Source organism: Lampetra planeri, chromosome 5 (assembly GCF_965212315.1).
Source record: "Lampetra planeri chromosome 5, kcLamPlan1.2.h2, whole genome shotgun sequence".
Classification (NCBI taxonomy): Eukaryota; Metazoa; Chordata; class Hyperoartia; order Petromyzontiformes; family Petromyzontidae; genus Lampetra; species Lampetra planeri.
This window is the reverse complement of record NC_136111.1, coordinates 2,300,341-2,313,580: the sequence shown is the minus strand read 5'-3', so window position 1 is coordinate 2,313,580 and position 13,240 is coordinate 2,300,341. Positions and strand designations below refer to the sequence as shown.

Below are 13,240 nucleotides of genomic sequence, written 5' to 3'. Positions count from 1 at the left end.
CCCCTTCGGAACATCTGTGAAAAAGAGTTGAATAGCTCATCGGATTCCTCCAGTATAAGTACATATTCTGATTCTCACCTGGTAAGAAAAAAATGCTTGAATTTTTTAAAATAATTTGTTTACCTTTCCTATACTTTTCACATATGTTGGGGTTTTTTTTTATTCTTGTAACGTTCTGACCTCGTGCCCCTTCTGAACATCTGTGAAAAAGCTTGGTAGCTCATCGGATTCCTCCAATACAAATGTAAATATTCAGATCGTCCCCTTGAAAGTGGACCACGTGGTTCGCCGCGGACCCTTACGGCGGTGAAAATTACCGCGGTACCTCCGGCCTCCCACAATCCCCCGCACCCGCTCAGCCGCTGTAGAGAAGCTGCAATGTCGGCCGCGCTGGTGCGTCGCGGCCTGGAGCTGCTGCAGGCTGAGGACGACGCGGCCCCGCGGGTCACCACGGCGTCGCGCAAGGGTGAGGAAGGGAGCCTTTCTCCCCCCCCCCGCGCGGCCTTCTCATTCTCGGACGAGAAGGCCACGGGGCCTACGCTGCGCCTGAGCAGTGCCACCCACGTGGCCTGTTACAGGGTGGTCCGGATGTCTTGTGACCCACATTTAATTATCTGGACTTAATTATTTTTTTAAATCTAAGGGTTATCTAAAACAGAAATTAATATTCAAAGGAAAAACATGTTAGCGGTCAAATTTTTTGGGGGGGTGGATTAAACATTTGGACCATCCTGTACATGTGGGGCCATGCTGTGTTGGTACTGGATTCGGCATCGTGTTGTGTGCGGCTGTGGGTACCGCTCCAATCGTTTGCTACAATGTAACCATATGGGGAGGCTTTGGTTGGCAGTGCTTAAATAGTGGGGTCTATTTTTGTAACCGCTTCGATTAAGGATTCCCCACGCCATCGTCATAAGCGGTTATTGTCTCTCAACCTCTGGATGCGTGTACAGTACAACTATGCACTATTTTCTTAAAAATGTACATTTCAATAGAACTGCGGGTACTTTATGATACGATGCCTTAAGTATTGTATATAATCCATACAGCTTAAGGCACAGCACTCCATGACGAACAAGCAGTGTCCGTTATGAAGCATCTCCGATTAACAGGGTTGGGATGGTGCGCATTCCTCCTGCCACCAGGTATAGAAATTCTTCCATATTTCGTCAGTATGGGGGCAAGTTTGAGGACGGCTACTGTTGGCTAAAAGTTTATTACAAAGGTGGTTAGGGGAGTGGATAATTTTTAGAAGTGTATTCAGGATCTTGCGGATCTTAAATGTGAATTTCCTGGCAAGCCCTTTCGTATACAACACTAACTTTTGAAGAATGTTATGTTTGTTTTGGTGTGTGTGGTTTTTTTTAGGAAAAACGAAGTCTGCTGAACATTCAGTTCAAAGCATTGCAAAGAAAAGCAAAACCAATAAGAAACTACAAAAGAAACGGATGCGTAACCAACCAACAGTAAAAAATAAAAGTGTAAAATCTGCCATCGGTAAGTTTGCATTATATTGTCATGACAATCACGTTTCCTGTGAATGGGGATTGCAAAAGTTGTGATAGGATTGCAAATGTGGAATATAATCTAATGTGGGTTTCTATACATCAGTAGCAATATTACACTTGGAACAATATGGCAATTGACAGCCTAGATTTGAGGTTTTCGTGACCGCAAGGATTCATACTCTTTGGTTTTGTCGGTACCGTCACAGCAAAATGACTTTAATTTTTTACCTACGTGACTTTACCGAAAAAAAACAAAGTATAATTGACTCCGCTCGCTGTTGTCACGTGCCCATAATCCGATGGAGTAGAGGTGTCGTCGGTATAATGTGCTGGATGTTTGGATGTGCGATTTTCTACTGCATGAAACGTACATAACTTTGCAAACGTTAATGTGATACTTTGTTTTTTTTGTAGAGGAATATAAACGCAAACAAAATGCCAATCCCTATAAAACGAATTTGCAGTACCTGCTGAAGAACCAGTCATCTTCTACAAAAAAAATTACACAAAAGGTACTCGCCAGGGCTCTAGAATGTTCACATTGTGGGCAAGTGACCGACACATTTAATGAATGCATTTTAAGGAGTCATCAATAACAACGGAGGTTGTGTTATTTAAATAACGCATTTATTTTACTTGGCTTTAGTTTTATTTCTCAGTGAAGCCAATTGAAAATTAGCCTTAAGATGCTGTTTTTGGTTTAAAACCTGGCTTGCAAATGTGACGGAATAAGGTGGGAGAAATGCCTCATGTAAAAATTAGATTTTCTTTAATAAAAAAATTAAAAATAATTATTTAGAACTCAATTGGCGTATCCAATGCTATCACGGTTGCTCACTATACCTGATTTATTTCGTTATTAAAGGTAAAGGATATGCTTAAGCCCAGCCACACGTCGGTCACTGCATGTTAATGATGGACACAATGTTCTATTTGTTCTTCTTGGACCACCTAAACACATGAATAAAGAATACAATTTTAAATACTGTATACTGAACAGCACGCAAGTTAAATCATCCATGAAATATTCAGCTGCTGTCAGTAATTTGTGGTGAATGTTTGATTAGTAATCCTACCGTTATTTTTTCCCAGATTTTACAATTCAAATAACCCAAAATAAGCAAAAGTTAATGTGCCTCATATGCAGACTGAGATGGTTATGCATTGTTACGATTGTCACTGGTTTTATGTATTTGAATGGATTGTGTTTTTACAGAATACATTTTGTTAATTCAAAGAAATCGCTTCACCGCTATGCAAACAATATTATACATTTTTGTATTTTATAGATCCTGGCGCAAAACCGAGGAAGAAAAGCCAAAGACAAACCTGTAGATGGGAAGAAGCCTACAATTAAGAAGAGTCTCTTTTCTGATGCATTATTCAGGACGTTTCAAAAGGAATATTTTGGCAAATAAATGTGTTTTTGTTAGATTTGTTTTCTCCCTCTCTTGGTATTGGACATTCAGTACCCGAGTTATTGTTTCATGCATTCCCAATAATAAATAAAGGACAAAGCAATCTAGAATGTTCCACTTGTTTTGAGTATACTCAAAATAGATGAAAGCTGCAACACCATTCCCTGGTATATCCAACAATATATGGCCCAGAAGTTTGAACCCCCCTCTTATAATGAAAACCACTCGATGGATCATATGTAATAAGTTTATCAGTTTTTATTAAAATGATAAAATATTTTTGAAATGTCGAATACATGTTTTAATAAATTGTAAATATCGATGTTTTTTTGTTTCCAGCAAATTCTTCGGTGATTCTCTGTCCTGCAGTTCCTCCTACCGAGTTCAAAAGCTATTCCCCCCCCCTCATGCCAACAGGGAGCATGCCTCTGAAGAGTAGGTCACCAAATCAATGGTAGAGGTTAATTTAAAATGTGAAGTGAAAACCTAGCTAAATTCCATATTTTGTCTCGTCCATATTGTATGATGAATAGTCGAGCAGTGTACAGTATTTAAAATGTAAACAATTATAACTTGGGGATTGTAAAGTTACTCGTGGAATTGTGAACGATTTTTTTTATTACACGACTTGAGTCCATATTCTGGAACATTTACAAATGACAACCACTTTAAGACCACTCTTAAAATGCGTAAGCAAAACCAGGGACGGTGTACATGGTGCCAATGTTTGGCACCCTGGCGTATTGCTTTTATTGAGATATTGGAAGCAATTTATTCTTTAACATAAATTCCATAGTGCGAGTGACATCGGGCTATATATTTTTGTTCATTTTCCTTCAGCGCTGTATAGTACTTTAGCTTTTAAAAAAAAATTGGTGACCCCGAGATCACTCCTGCAAATGGCGATGAGATGTTAACTACCTCGCCTGGTATGCAGGAGCTCGTGGGTTCGATGTCGACCCTGACGCCTGCTGTTGTATATTTGGAGTTTGCGTGTCTCCCCGTGGTCGCGTGGATTTTTTTCCTCCGGGTCCGGGTGTTCCCTCCACATGTAGAATAAGCAACCTGAGTTTAAAATCGTTTTTTGGCTGCTATACTTTATACACGATAAGCCCACTTCGTTTAGCAATCATTTGTGGCCAGGTCGCTTCTGAAAAAAAGAGCTAATATAGCTCGGTGAGCCTTACCTTGGTAAAGTAAAACATTGTTTAGTATTTGGCTGCTGCTATACATGTCCACACGATGACGTCACGCGATTGTGGACGATTTTTGACCCCACCCTCGTCACGGCATCACAAAAAGTCAGTCCCCCCCCCTCAAATATGACGTCACAAAGCTCTGCCCCCCTCCCTAAAACCATATTTCCATTTTGAAAATAAAACATGCTTCAAATCGCTTTAAACTATTGTCATTGTAGTGCGTATTTAATGTGCTCTGCACTCTGATGTAGGAGAAAACCTTTATACTGGTAGGCACGAAGTGAACCAGCCTACAATAGATTGTATCGTCCGATGTCCGATTACGTGAAGCAACATCGCCCCCTACTGCAAACACTTGGCAGGACCCTACAAAAACCTTTAGACTCAGTGACGCTTTCCTGGCTAAACAAGTGTAACATTCCCTTATAATTCCCTGAGATAGCTTTTAATTAAAACATTTAAATTACAAATTAACTCACAGCGGCCTAAAGCCTACAGCTAGGCCTAAAGCCTACAGCTAGGCCTAAAGCCTAGAACTAGGCCTCAAACTCTTCCTTCGTATCGTACCCCCGCGTGTGTGAAAGGGAGTTAATGTTTAACAATGTTACATTCCCTGATGTTTTTAAATAGAAACATTTACATTTAAAGCTTTTACATTAATAATTAAAACATTTAAATTAAAAATTAACTCACAGCGGCCTAAAGCCTACAGCTAGGCCTAAAGCCTAGAACTAGGCATCAAACTCTCCCTTCGTATCGTCCGATTAGGTGAAGCAACATCGCCCCCTGCTGCAAACACTTGGCAGGACCCTAGAAAAACCTTTAGACTCAGTGAGGCTTTCCTGGCTAAACAAGTGTAATAATACATTGTTTATATTCTTTGGTTATTCGTTCCTACCAGCCCACCCCGCAGGGACCTGTTTAAAAAGTCTATTTAATTAACTAGAACGTGTTGTCTATATTTATTAAAAGTTGTGCATTTTGACGTGACGTCCCATTTCTCACCCCCCCCCCCCCCAGGTGCTTGACGTCATTTATGGACGGCCCTTAGTTAAAAAAAACAGGTTTATTTAGTTTCTCGTGAGATTCATACTCGCCTCTCTCTCTCGAGTTCTTCTTCCCTGCTGACATTCAAAATTTACTTTTCAACTTCTGTTTCGCCTGCGGGCCGCAATACAAAAAATCCTTTCACCCATTGCAGAGACCGCGAATCGATTCGTGCCGACTAATCGCTGAATCGATGCAGTCCCAACCGCGCCGCGCGAGGTTCCACAACTGGTCATCGATTCCAATCCGATTCTTTTCGGTGGCGAAATTCTTTTGGAATCACGCGGGCACGGCGGATGGCGTTCGTGAATAGTGAACGCCGCCGCGACTACACCCATCATCCCATACCGGGGTGGGGGGAGCGCGTCATTTCTGCTGCGTTTACAACGCAATCAAGACACGTTGAGGAATCGATTCGTGCGGTGGCAGTATCGCTCTCTCGATTCTGGATCGCCCGTGGAGGCTGCACTGTCATGGCTTCGTCCGCGCTCTTCGTCTGCCTCGGTGAGGAAGGAGGAGAGGGTTGAGGAGGAACAACGCGGGGAGGGGAGGTCTCGCGTACACGGCGCTCGCCTTTACACACTCGCCTTGCCCTACACCGCGCGTCTGCACTACGCCCGGTGCCCCAGCTGTAGTCGAAGGCGAGGTGGGTGGGTGGGTGGCGAGGGGAGCCCCCGGTGGCAGCTCTCCCTACGTTAATGGCGCGCCGGGCGGGTTGCTCCTCCCGGTTGGCTTCTTGTCGCTGCTCCCCGAGCCCCCGGGGTGACGGAGGAGTGTGACGATGGTGGAGTGAGGGAGGAGTGTGAGAGAGGAGTGTGACGATGGTGGAGTGAGGGAGGGGTGAGGTAGTGATGGAGGAGTGTGAGGGAGTTGTCTTGAGGTGGTTGATCTGGAGGAGAGTGAATGGTGGAGTGGAGCACGAGGCCCTGGGGATGGCCTTCTGTTGCTCGCGAGCTGGGACAGCTCCGTTCCAAGTGGTCGTGGCACCCGCACCTCCGTACGGCGCGAAAGAAGTTCACACCGTACATGCACCACCAGTCAACGTCGTTTACACAAGCCAAATGTCAGGATGTGTGAGTGCCTGCGGTGTCATGGTGTGGGGAGCGGTGGTGTAGTGGTTAGCGCTACGAACTTGGAGACGCGGGTTCGATTCCCGCTGATGGCCAACACCAGTGACGATTATCTAAACCGGTCCTGGGCCTCCCCTAGGTCGACTCACAAAGGCGGCCGGGCGTGGTTGCTGGCCCACCCACCCCCTCGTGTGCCGTGCCGGCCTTCATAGGCGTTCGCGAACAGCGCTTGGCCCAACACTCTGTTAAGGCTACACGGGGGATCTTTGTCTTTGATGTCATCAGTGGCCAGCTGTGTGCATGGCTGCCTGCCCCTAGTGGTGAGTGAGCCACGTTCGTGCTGCACGTAGGCATGCTCTTGACGGGCGTGGGTTCTTACTTTTCGTCACGACCTTTACAATCGCCAAACCGGTTTAGGGACAACATAACAGCCTATAGATTTGTTTAACTTAAAATAATGTAACCCAGACGAGTACTGCATCATCATTTTGAGAAACAAAAAAAACAAGTTTTTTTAAAACATTGCTTTTGCCACTTCTGAATTATAACTCGTGTTGCACAGTTATTGAAGTCGACTAGATTTGTGTGATTTGATACCGGGTTATAGTCACCAAGCTTCCTGGTCATTTACAGCTGTCTTAATACAGTGAGCGATGCACATTGCCTGCAACTTGAGCCCTTCAGTTTCTGCCGCATCAGGCACGCCAAACTTGGGCACACCCTTGCAGCATATCACCCTTCCAGGGTTGTATAAACATTCATGGACCTGCATCGCACTGAATCTTGACTTAAAGCTTTCGTGACTGCAGGAATTCATATTCAAAGTCACGTAGATAATCTACTTGACTTTACCGAAAGACCCAAAGAATATGTATCGCACTGCTTTGTGGTTTTGAATAGAGCTTAATAACACTGTAAAATTGCTCACGTGCATCCCAATGTTAATGGCAAACGTTGTGCTTTCACTGCAGGTAACATCTGTCGCTCGCCTATTGCGGAAGCCGTGTTCCGCAAGATGGTAACAGAGCAAGGGGTTGCCGACCAGGTATGTTTCCGTAATATGTCATTACCTATCGTAGGTGCCTCCTGATGAGAGTAATTGTGAAATAAATAGGTGGACGGCAGCAGGATGGAGAGATTTTTTGGGAAACCAAACTGAATATGAAGCAACATGCCACAATATTTCTAAAATTGTTTAGACTCTGTGTATATTCTCTGCTATGACATGGATCGTATACATAGGAATATTGAACAAAAGTCTAATACCGTGCCAAAAAAGCATGCAGATATGCGTGCTTAGAATTAAAATTAAAGAAAGGAGCATGTGCAAGTTAAGAGACATCATTGACTGTTAACAAAATCAAAGCAAGTGAGTGGGCTTGAGCAGGACATGTTGCTAATATGATCTCCTCTACTGGAGCCCTTCAATTACTGACTCATGGCACTGCTGGTGGAAGAGCCTCCAGTAGAGGAAGCTCCAGGGGGTATTCTATCCACTCCGTGCTTCTGACCACACTTGGAGTAGGTGGGCATACCCACACTTTACCCCATACCGTGCGATCTCCCAATTAACTATGGTGTACCTCCATAATAGAGGTTTTTTGGATTAGATCGCTAACATATATAAATGTGTCTTATTCTTTGGGTCTTTCGGTAAAGCCACGTAGAAAAAAAAATGTCACGATGTTTCGATCCCAACACAAGCAATCGTCATAATTTTTCACCTGATGACGATTGCTTGTGTTGCGATCGAAACGTCGTGATATTTTTATTATTTTTTCTATCTACGTGGCTTTACCGAAAGACCCAAAGAATATGAATTCCTGCAGTCATGAAAGCTTTAAGTCAAGATATAAATGTGTCGTTGAAACCCGCCACCACCCGACACAGCCAACTAGTAAGGGTTGTCACTAGTACAGCACACTGGTGTGTTGGAGAGCCAAGCCACAGCATTTACAATCTGAGTACGACGTTTCGCCAGTAATTACAACTAGCTTCATCTGGTGAAACGTCGTACTCAGATTGTAAATGCTGTGACTTGGCACTCCAACACACCGGTGTGCTGTACTAGTGACGAATTGGCCACGTTCTGTTTATGTGACAACCCTTATTAGTTGGCTGTGTCGGGTGGTGGCGGGTTTTAACGACACATTTATATATTTATGCGATCTAACCCCAAAAACCTCTGTTATGGATGATATTGGTCGCGAAAGCCTATGTGTTAAACTATGGTGTAACTATTCTGCTTCGGGGGGGGACAGGCATGGCGGAATTTATCAAACATGCCACGTCGTTTTAACTGCCGTTGCCGGGAGATGGAGGAGAACCAGCGAGCGTGAGCACCGTTTGGGTCCAGTGTGCTGACCATTTACACTCCGGCAATTTTCTTCTGTTCTCAATTAAAAAACCTGAACATGTGTTTGGTGCTCTGGATATTTCTATACGTGCATTAACCTGTTTTTCTACCTTTTTATATTTCAGTTACCAGTAATGCAAAAATATGAATTTAACTACCCGATTTGAAGCGGATGACAGTGGCAGCCAAAGCATTCTTAGGGTTTCAAGAGGAAAGCTTAAAGAAACATGAGTTAAGGGGTTTATTGTTAGTGTCAGCACTTCTGCCTTATCCCCTATCCACCACAAACACTTGTTTTGGTTTCCCCTCCCCAGATTTATTTAAGCTATTCCAAGAAAATTAATTGATTTAAAAAAGCAGAATGTAGTCGTTTTTTTTGGCAAAAATCAGTGTTAACCTTTTCAACTTCTTGTATTGTCCTACACTGTCATCTGCATTTAAGATGAATAAGCCATTCATAACACCTTAAGTGAGGAGTGCAATGTTTAAAATAAAAATTATGCCAGTTTATGCGGTGGTTGTAAAAGGAAGGCTTGTATATTTGTGGCTTTACAAAATTTTCTGTAATTTCCTTTTCACTTTATTTCCACCTCACGTGGTACTTATTATGCAGTGGCATATTGACAGTGCTGGAACCTACGGGCATGAAGCAGGGAGCCCAGCAGACTATCGCTCACAAGCCTGCCTAAGAAAGCACAAGTTATCCACAAACCACATTGCTCGAGAGGTATAGTCTCCCATCTCCCATCAGCTCACTGTGAACTGTCTGTGTGTGGTTCGCTCTATCTCTCTCCACCCACTCTCCCCACCCACTCTCCCCCCTCTAACGACCGTCATGCAGTGGAGGATAGACAGTGCTGCAACAAGTGACTGGAACATTGGAAGCTCCCCTGACTCACGAGCCCTTGCCTGCTTGAGTAAGCACGATGTAAATGTCAACCACCACGCCCGGCAGGTGCGAAATAAGGGGCTTGGTGCCACGATGTCTATTAACTATATCAAACACTCTAAGGAGAATGTTGCATGTGAAATGGCACTAAAGGCAAAAGTAACTTTTCCGTAAAGATTGTGTAACAAAGTCATTTAAATCCAAACTTTAAGTTAGGAGCTTGGGAAAATACCTGAATATTTAACATTAACTTAAGTAATTACAAATGATATATAAGTAACCATAAGCATAATCATATTCATGACTAAAATATATTGCAAAACATTCAAACTGTAATCGTTAGGTCACATGATTGTGGAGAACATGATACTTTTTGCCATGACATTGAGGGATCTTGAAAGATTTACATCCAAAATATGTATTTACTTCTCAGATTTCGAATTACAGTACTTGATTTACATCTCATAATAAGTTGGGAAATGTTATTGCATGGGTTTTGTTCCTTGTTTGGTTTTTACTTTTATTCATAGCATCTGAAACTGCGTTAAACCTTAGATATTACATTTAAATTGGCAGGTGTGCCATTTTATAACAAGATGTGATGTCTTAAGCACTCCCCCCTCTTGCTATTACTCCCACTCATGCCACTTCATACTCAATTATTTCTTCCCTTCTCTTTCCTCACCCTTCACAGTTTAAATATCACACAGTGATCTCCATTTTTTGAGACAGATGATCACACCTTCAGGTTTATAGGCGGTGATTGAAATGACAAAAAAAAATGTCTCTTTTGTTCTGTGATTTCATCATTTGTTAGACTTTCTCTGCAGGTACCTTGTTTGTAAATAAAGTGATTGGGAGTACATTACTGACAGTGAACTAACTGTTTTTTTTTAAGTTGTTTGATGATGAACTAATGAATCTTTTTGTGTGTCTGTTTTAGATAACAAAGGATGACTTCAAAACATTTGATTACATATTTTGTATGGACGAAAGCAATCTCAGGTTCGTTTAAACAAATCTGGGCTCCAAAATGTTATGTTTCTCCTTGCCTCCCCTATGTCGACTCGGCCTCAAATGAGTACCTGATACGATGTGTAAAACAACTCCACTGGGGAGACAAAGGCAGGCCGGCCGTGGTGCTGGGCGCCCACCTCCTCGTGTGTCGTACCTGCCTTCATAGGTGCTCGCTAAGAGCACTTGCCCCAACATTCCGTTGAAGGCTATACAGGGGATCTTTGTCTTTGTGCGAACCTGTGAAATATTGATTTCGCACTCAATGTTTTGTTTATATCCAGAGGCATTTTAACTTTTATTCTCTTCTGCTTATGAGAGTCGATCCCCCCCCCCCTGCCACTTGGTCACTGTTGCTGGAGTCACTGGCATTAACAGCATTCATACATATTGCAAAATAGCACTTGAATGTCTTGTTCATAGATGCTTGGTGGCTCAGACTTCCCGGGAAAAATATTTTGAGTATACAGCCATAGCCAGAGGTTGTCTTGACATGTTCACAAACAACTGTACAAAACTACAAAACATTTTAGGGATTTAAATTTTACCTCTCCTAGGGCTGAAGAATTATTAATCACGTGTGTGCAGAACAACTAGCTCATGGACACAACTCAAGTCCACAACTCAGTTATTGTGATATGGCCCTTTGTATGCTTTCAGATGATAGCCTATTATGATATTACTTGTGTATTATTGCTCAGTTTTGAAAGTGCTTTACGGTAATTCACTCAGTATAAATGAAAATCGAGGTTTGAAAAAGATGCATTGTTTTAACTTTGCAGCATTATTTGTTTCGTGTTTGAAGTTGTTGAATGGGATGTAATCTTGAAGATATATAATCTTATACATTTAAAATATACATTTATACTCTTGCTTGTTGACTCGCGTATTTGATAACGACAACCATACATTGTGTAAATGTTTGGCATTTGGATAACAGTGTATCGGTAATATTTAAGGGTGGGAAGAAGTACACTTCAAATTGATGACGGTATGTGTGTGTTTTTTTTAACAGAGATCTGCAGCGATCTGCTAAGAACGTGAGCAACTGCAAGGCCAACATAGATTTGTTGGGGAAGTTTGACCCTCAGAAGCAACTCATCATCAAGGACCCCTACTATGTAAGCGGTGAATGCGTGGTGCCAACGAGTGATGTGTTGTTGTTAGGCAGCACGCGGCACCACAACATCTCCATAAGATAAACGTAAACGAAATGCATCGTGCTGTATCGCTGGTTTCTCAAAGCATCATGTTCTGTGAACAAAAGATGCATAAAATGTCCTGTTTGTGTATATATTGCGGTAAAAAAATCGGAATGTTGACTGGTTTCATTGACTCCATGTTACGCGTAGACGCGACTATCCGTGCTTTCGATGACCAGACACGGGAGCAAGTGCGCATGCACAGCACGTTTATTTTTAACTGCGTGAGATTCGCGATTGTGTGATCCCGTCCTCGCCTAATCCTTCACTCTCCCCGTGATGGTTCTCCCACCCTCCCTCGTCTCTCTCCACCCTCGCCCCCCACACTCCTCCACCCGCAACGCATCGCCCCAGCTTCTTTCCCCCATTCTCATTGGGTGGTCTTATTTGCTTTAAATACATTCCAAGCATCACTTATGTGATTCACTAAGAATATATACTGTTCGTTGTAACTTTTTGCCGCGTAAAAGTGTTAAGAGATGATACCGAGGCCCATGTTTACCTAACTTTTAATGTGTCTGTCTATTGCAGTGTTTTATGGCTAATTATGTGAAATGAATTTTTTTTATGTGTTACTTATGTTTGTGCGACTCATTGATCACGATAAATGCATAGTAATGGCTTCTTGCAACAGTTTAACGGTAAACTTAACCACATGATATTTACCAAAAATGAAATGTAAGAAGATGTGGCTATCATTTTGCAAATAAATAATGCAAAGTGTCAGCGTTGTTGTGAACTATAAAGGCTGATTATTCTTTGTCATTCTCTCAGGGTGGCGATGAAGGGTTTGAGGAAGTGTACCAGCAATGTTTACGCTGCTGCAAGGCCTTTCTCAGCTCCGTGGCTTAGGAGTTGCACCAGCAGCAACACCACACGCACACACACATTTCCTTGCTCTACGTAATTTAACGGAAACAACTAATATGTAAATCTGTGCTTTCAAACGATTTGATTCTCATATTTAATGATGTTGCAAGGTGTTACCGAGTCCATGGATATGCATTGTTTTCTGGTGAAACTTTTTTGGTTAAATTGGTTAAACTGTGTCCATAATAGAAAATTAAGTGAGCTTGGGTAGTCCACATCACGAAAAGGGACGATGGCCAAACCTCCAGAACAATGGAAGCCAATGTCAGGGAACACACCCGATTTTATTACATGCAACATTTGCATTTAAAACAATCCATAACTACATGTGCAAGCTTCTCAGTGTGGGGCAGAATAGGGATACTATTTGAGTTTTTTTTAACACAGCATCTTCTTTGCAGACAACCCAATGTAAACACCTTCATATGCCCCCCTGCAATTTTGTCCACTAAACACATTTGGCTTGCAGCAGCTCCCTTAAGTTGTCCACGGTTTCCAGTGCAAAAATCTCTTTCTCCACTGGGAATCCTATCTTTATTGCTTAAAAAACAACAACACTTGGTACATTCATATATGAACAAACTGTCATAACATTTGCTTATAATAAGCTTAAATCAAAATGCATATTTTACTACAATATGCTGAATAAAAGTATTTCAACTGAAAA

General features: G+C 42.4%; 2 protein-coding genes across 3 annotated transcripts; both read left to right on the top strand.

Annotated features, from left to right (window-relative positions):
- The first annotated feature begins 279 nt into the window (after positions 1-279).
- Positions 280-3,248, top strand: RPS19BP1 (ribosomal protein S19 binding protein 1). Its single transcript, XM_078594038.1, has 4 exons — positions 280-466; positions 1,369-1,497; positions 1,923-2,020; positions 2,798-3,248. Exons 1-4 carry the CDS (start codon positions 379-381, stop codon positions 2,924-2,926), a joined length of 444 nt encoding a protein of 147 aa, XP_078450164.1. The 5' UTR covers positions 280-378; the 3' UTR covers positions 2,927-3,248.
- Positions 3,249-5,429: 2,181 nt separating this feature from the next.
- ACP1 (acid phosphatase 1) lies at positions 5,430-13,240 on the top strand. 2 transcript variants are annotated; one of them, XM_078594037.1, is made up of 6 exons: positions 5,430-5,676; positions 7,214-7,287; positions 9,212-9,325; positions 10,431-10,492; positions 11,517-11,622; positions 12,478-13,240. In XM_078594037.1, exons 1-6 carry the CDS (start codon positions 5,469-5,471, stop codon positions 12,553-12,555), a joined length of 642 nt encoding a protein of 213 aa, XP_078450163.1. In that variant the 5' UTR covers positions 5,430-5,468; the 3' UTR covers positions 12,556-13,240. The 2 variants fall into 2 exon arrangements, with proteins under 2 accessions (XP_078450163.1, XP_078450162.1); XM_078594036.1 differs by lacking the exon at positions 9,212-9,325 and adding an exon at positions 9,440-9,553 and having other exon boundaries at positions 5,439-5,676.

Coding starts and splice junctions, on each gene's coding strand:
- RPS19BP1 (XM_078594038.1), top strand. CDS start 379: ATGTCGGCCGCGCTGGTGCGTCGCGGCCTGGAGCTGCTGCAGGCTGAG. Junction 467..1,368: donor CACCACGGCGTCGCGCAAGG/GTGAGGAAGGGA, acceptor GGTTTTTTTTAG/GAAAAACGAAGTCTGCTGAA. Junction 1,498..1,922: donor AAGTGTAAAATCTGCCATCG/GTAAGTTTGCAT, acceptor TTTTTTTTGTAG/AGGAATATAAACGCAAACAA.
- ACP1 (XM_078594037.1), top strand. CDS start 5,469: ATGGCGTTCGTGAATAGTGAACGCCGCCGCGACTACACCCATCATCCC. Junction 7,288..9,211: donor AGCAAGGGGTTGCCGACCAG/GTATGTTTCCGT, acceptor CTTATTATGCAG/TGGCATATTGACAGTGCTGG. Junction 9,326..10,430: donor CAAACCACATTGCTCGAGAG/GTATAGTCTCCC, acceptor TGTCTGTTTTAG/ATAACAAAGGATGACTTCAA.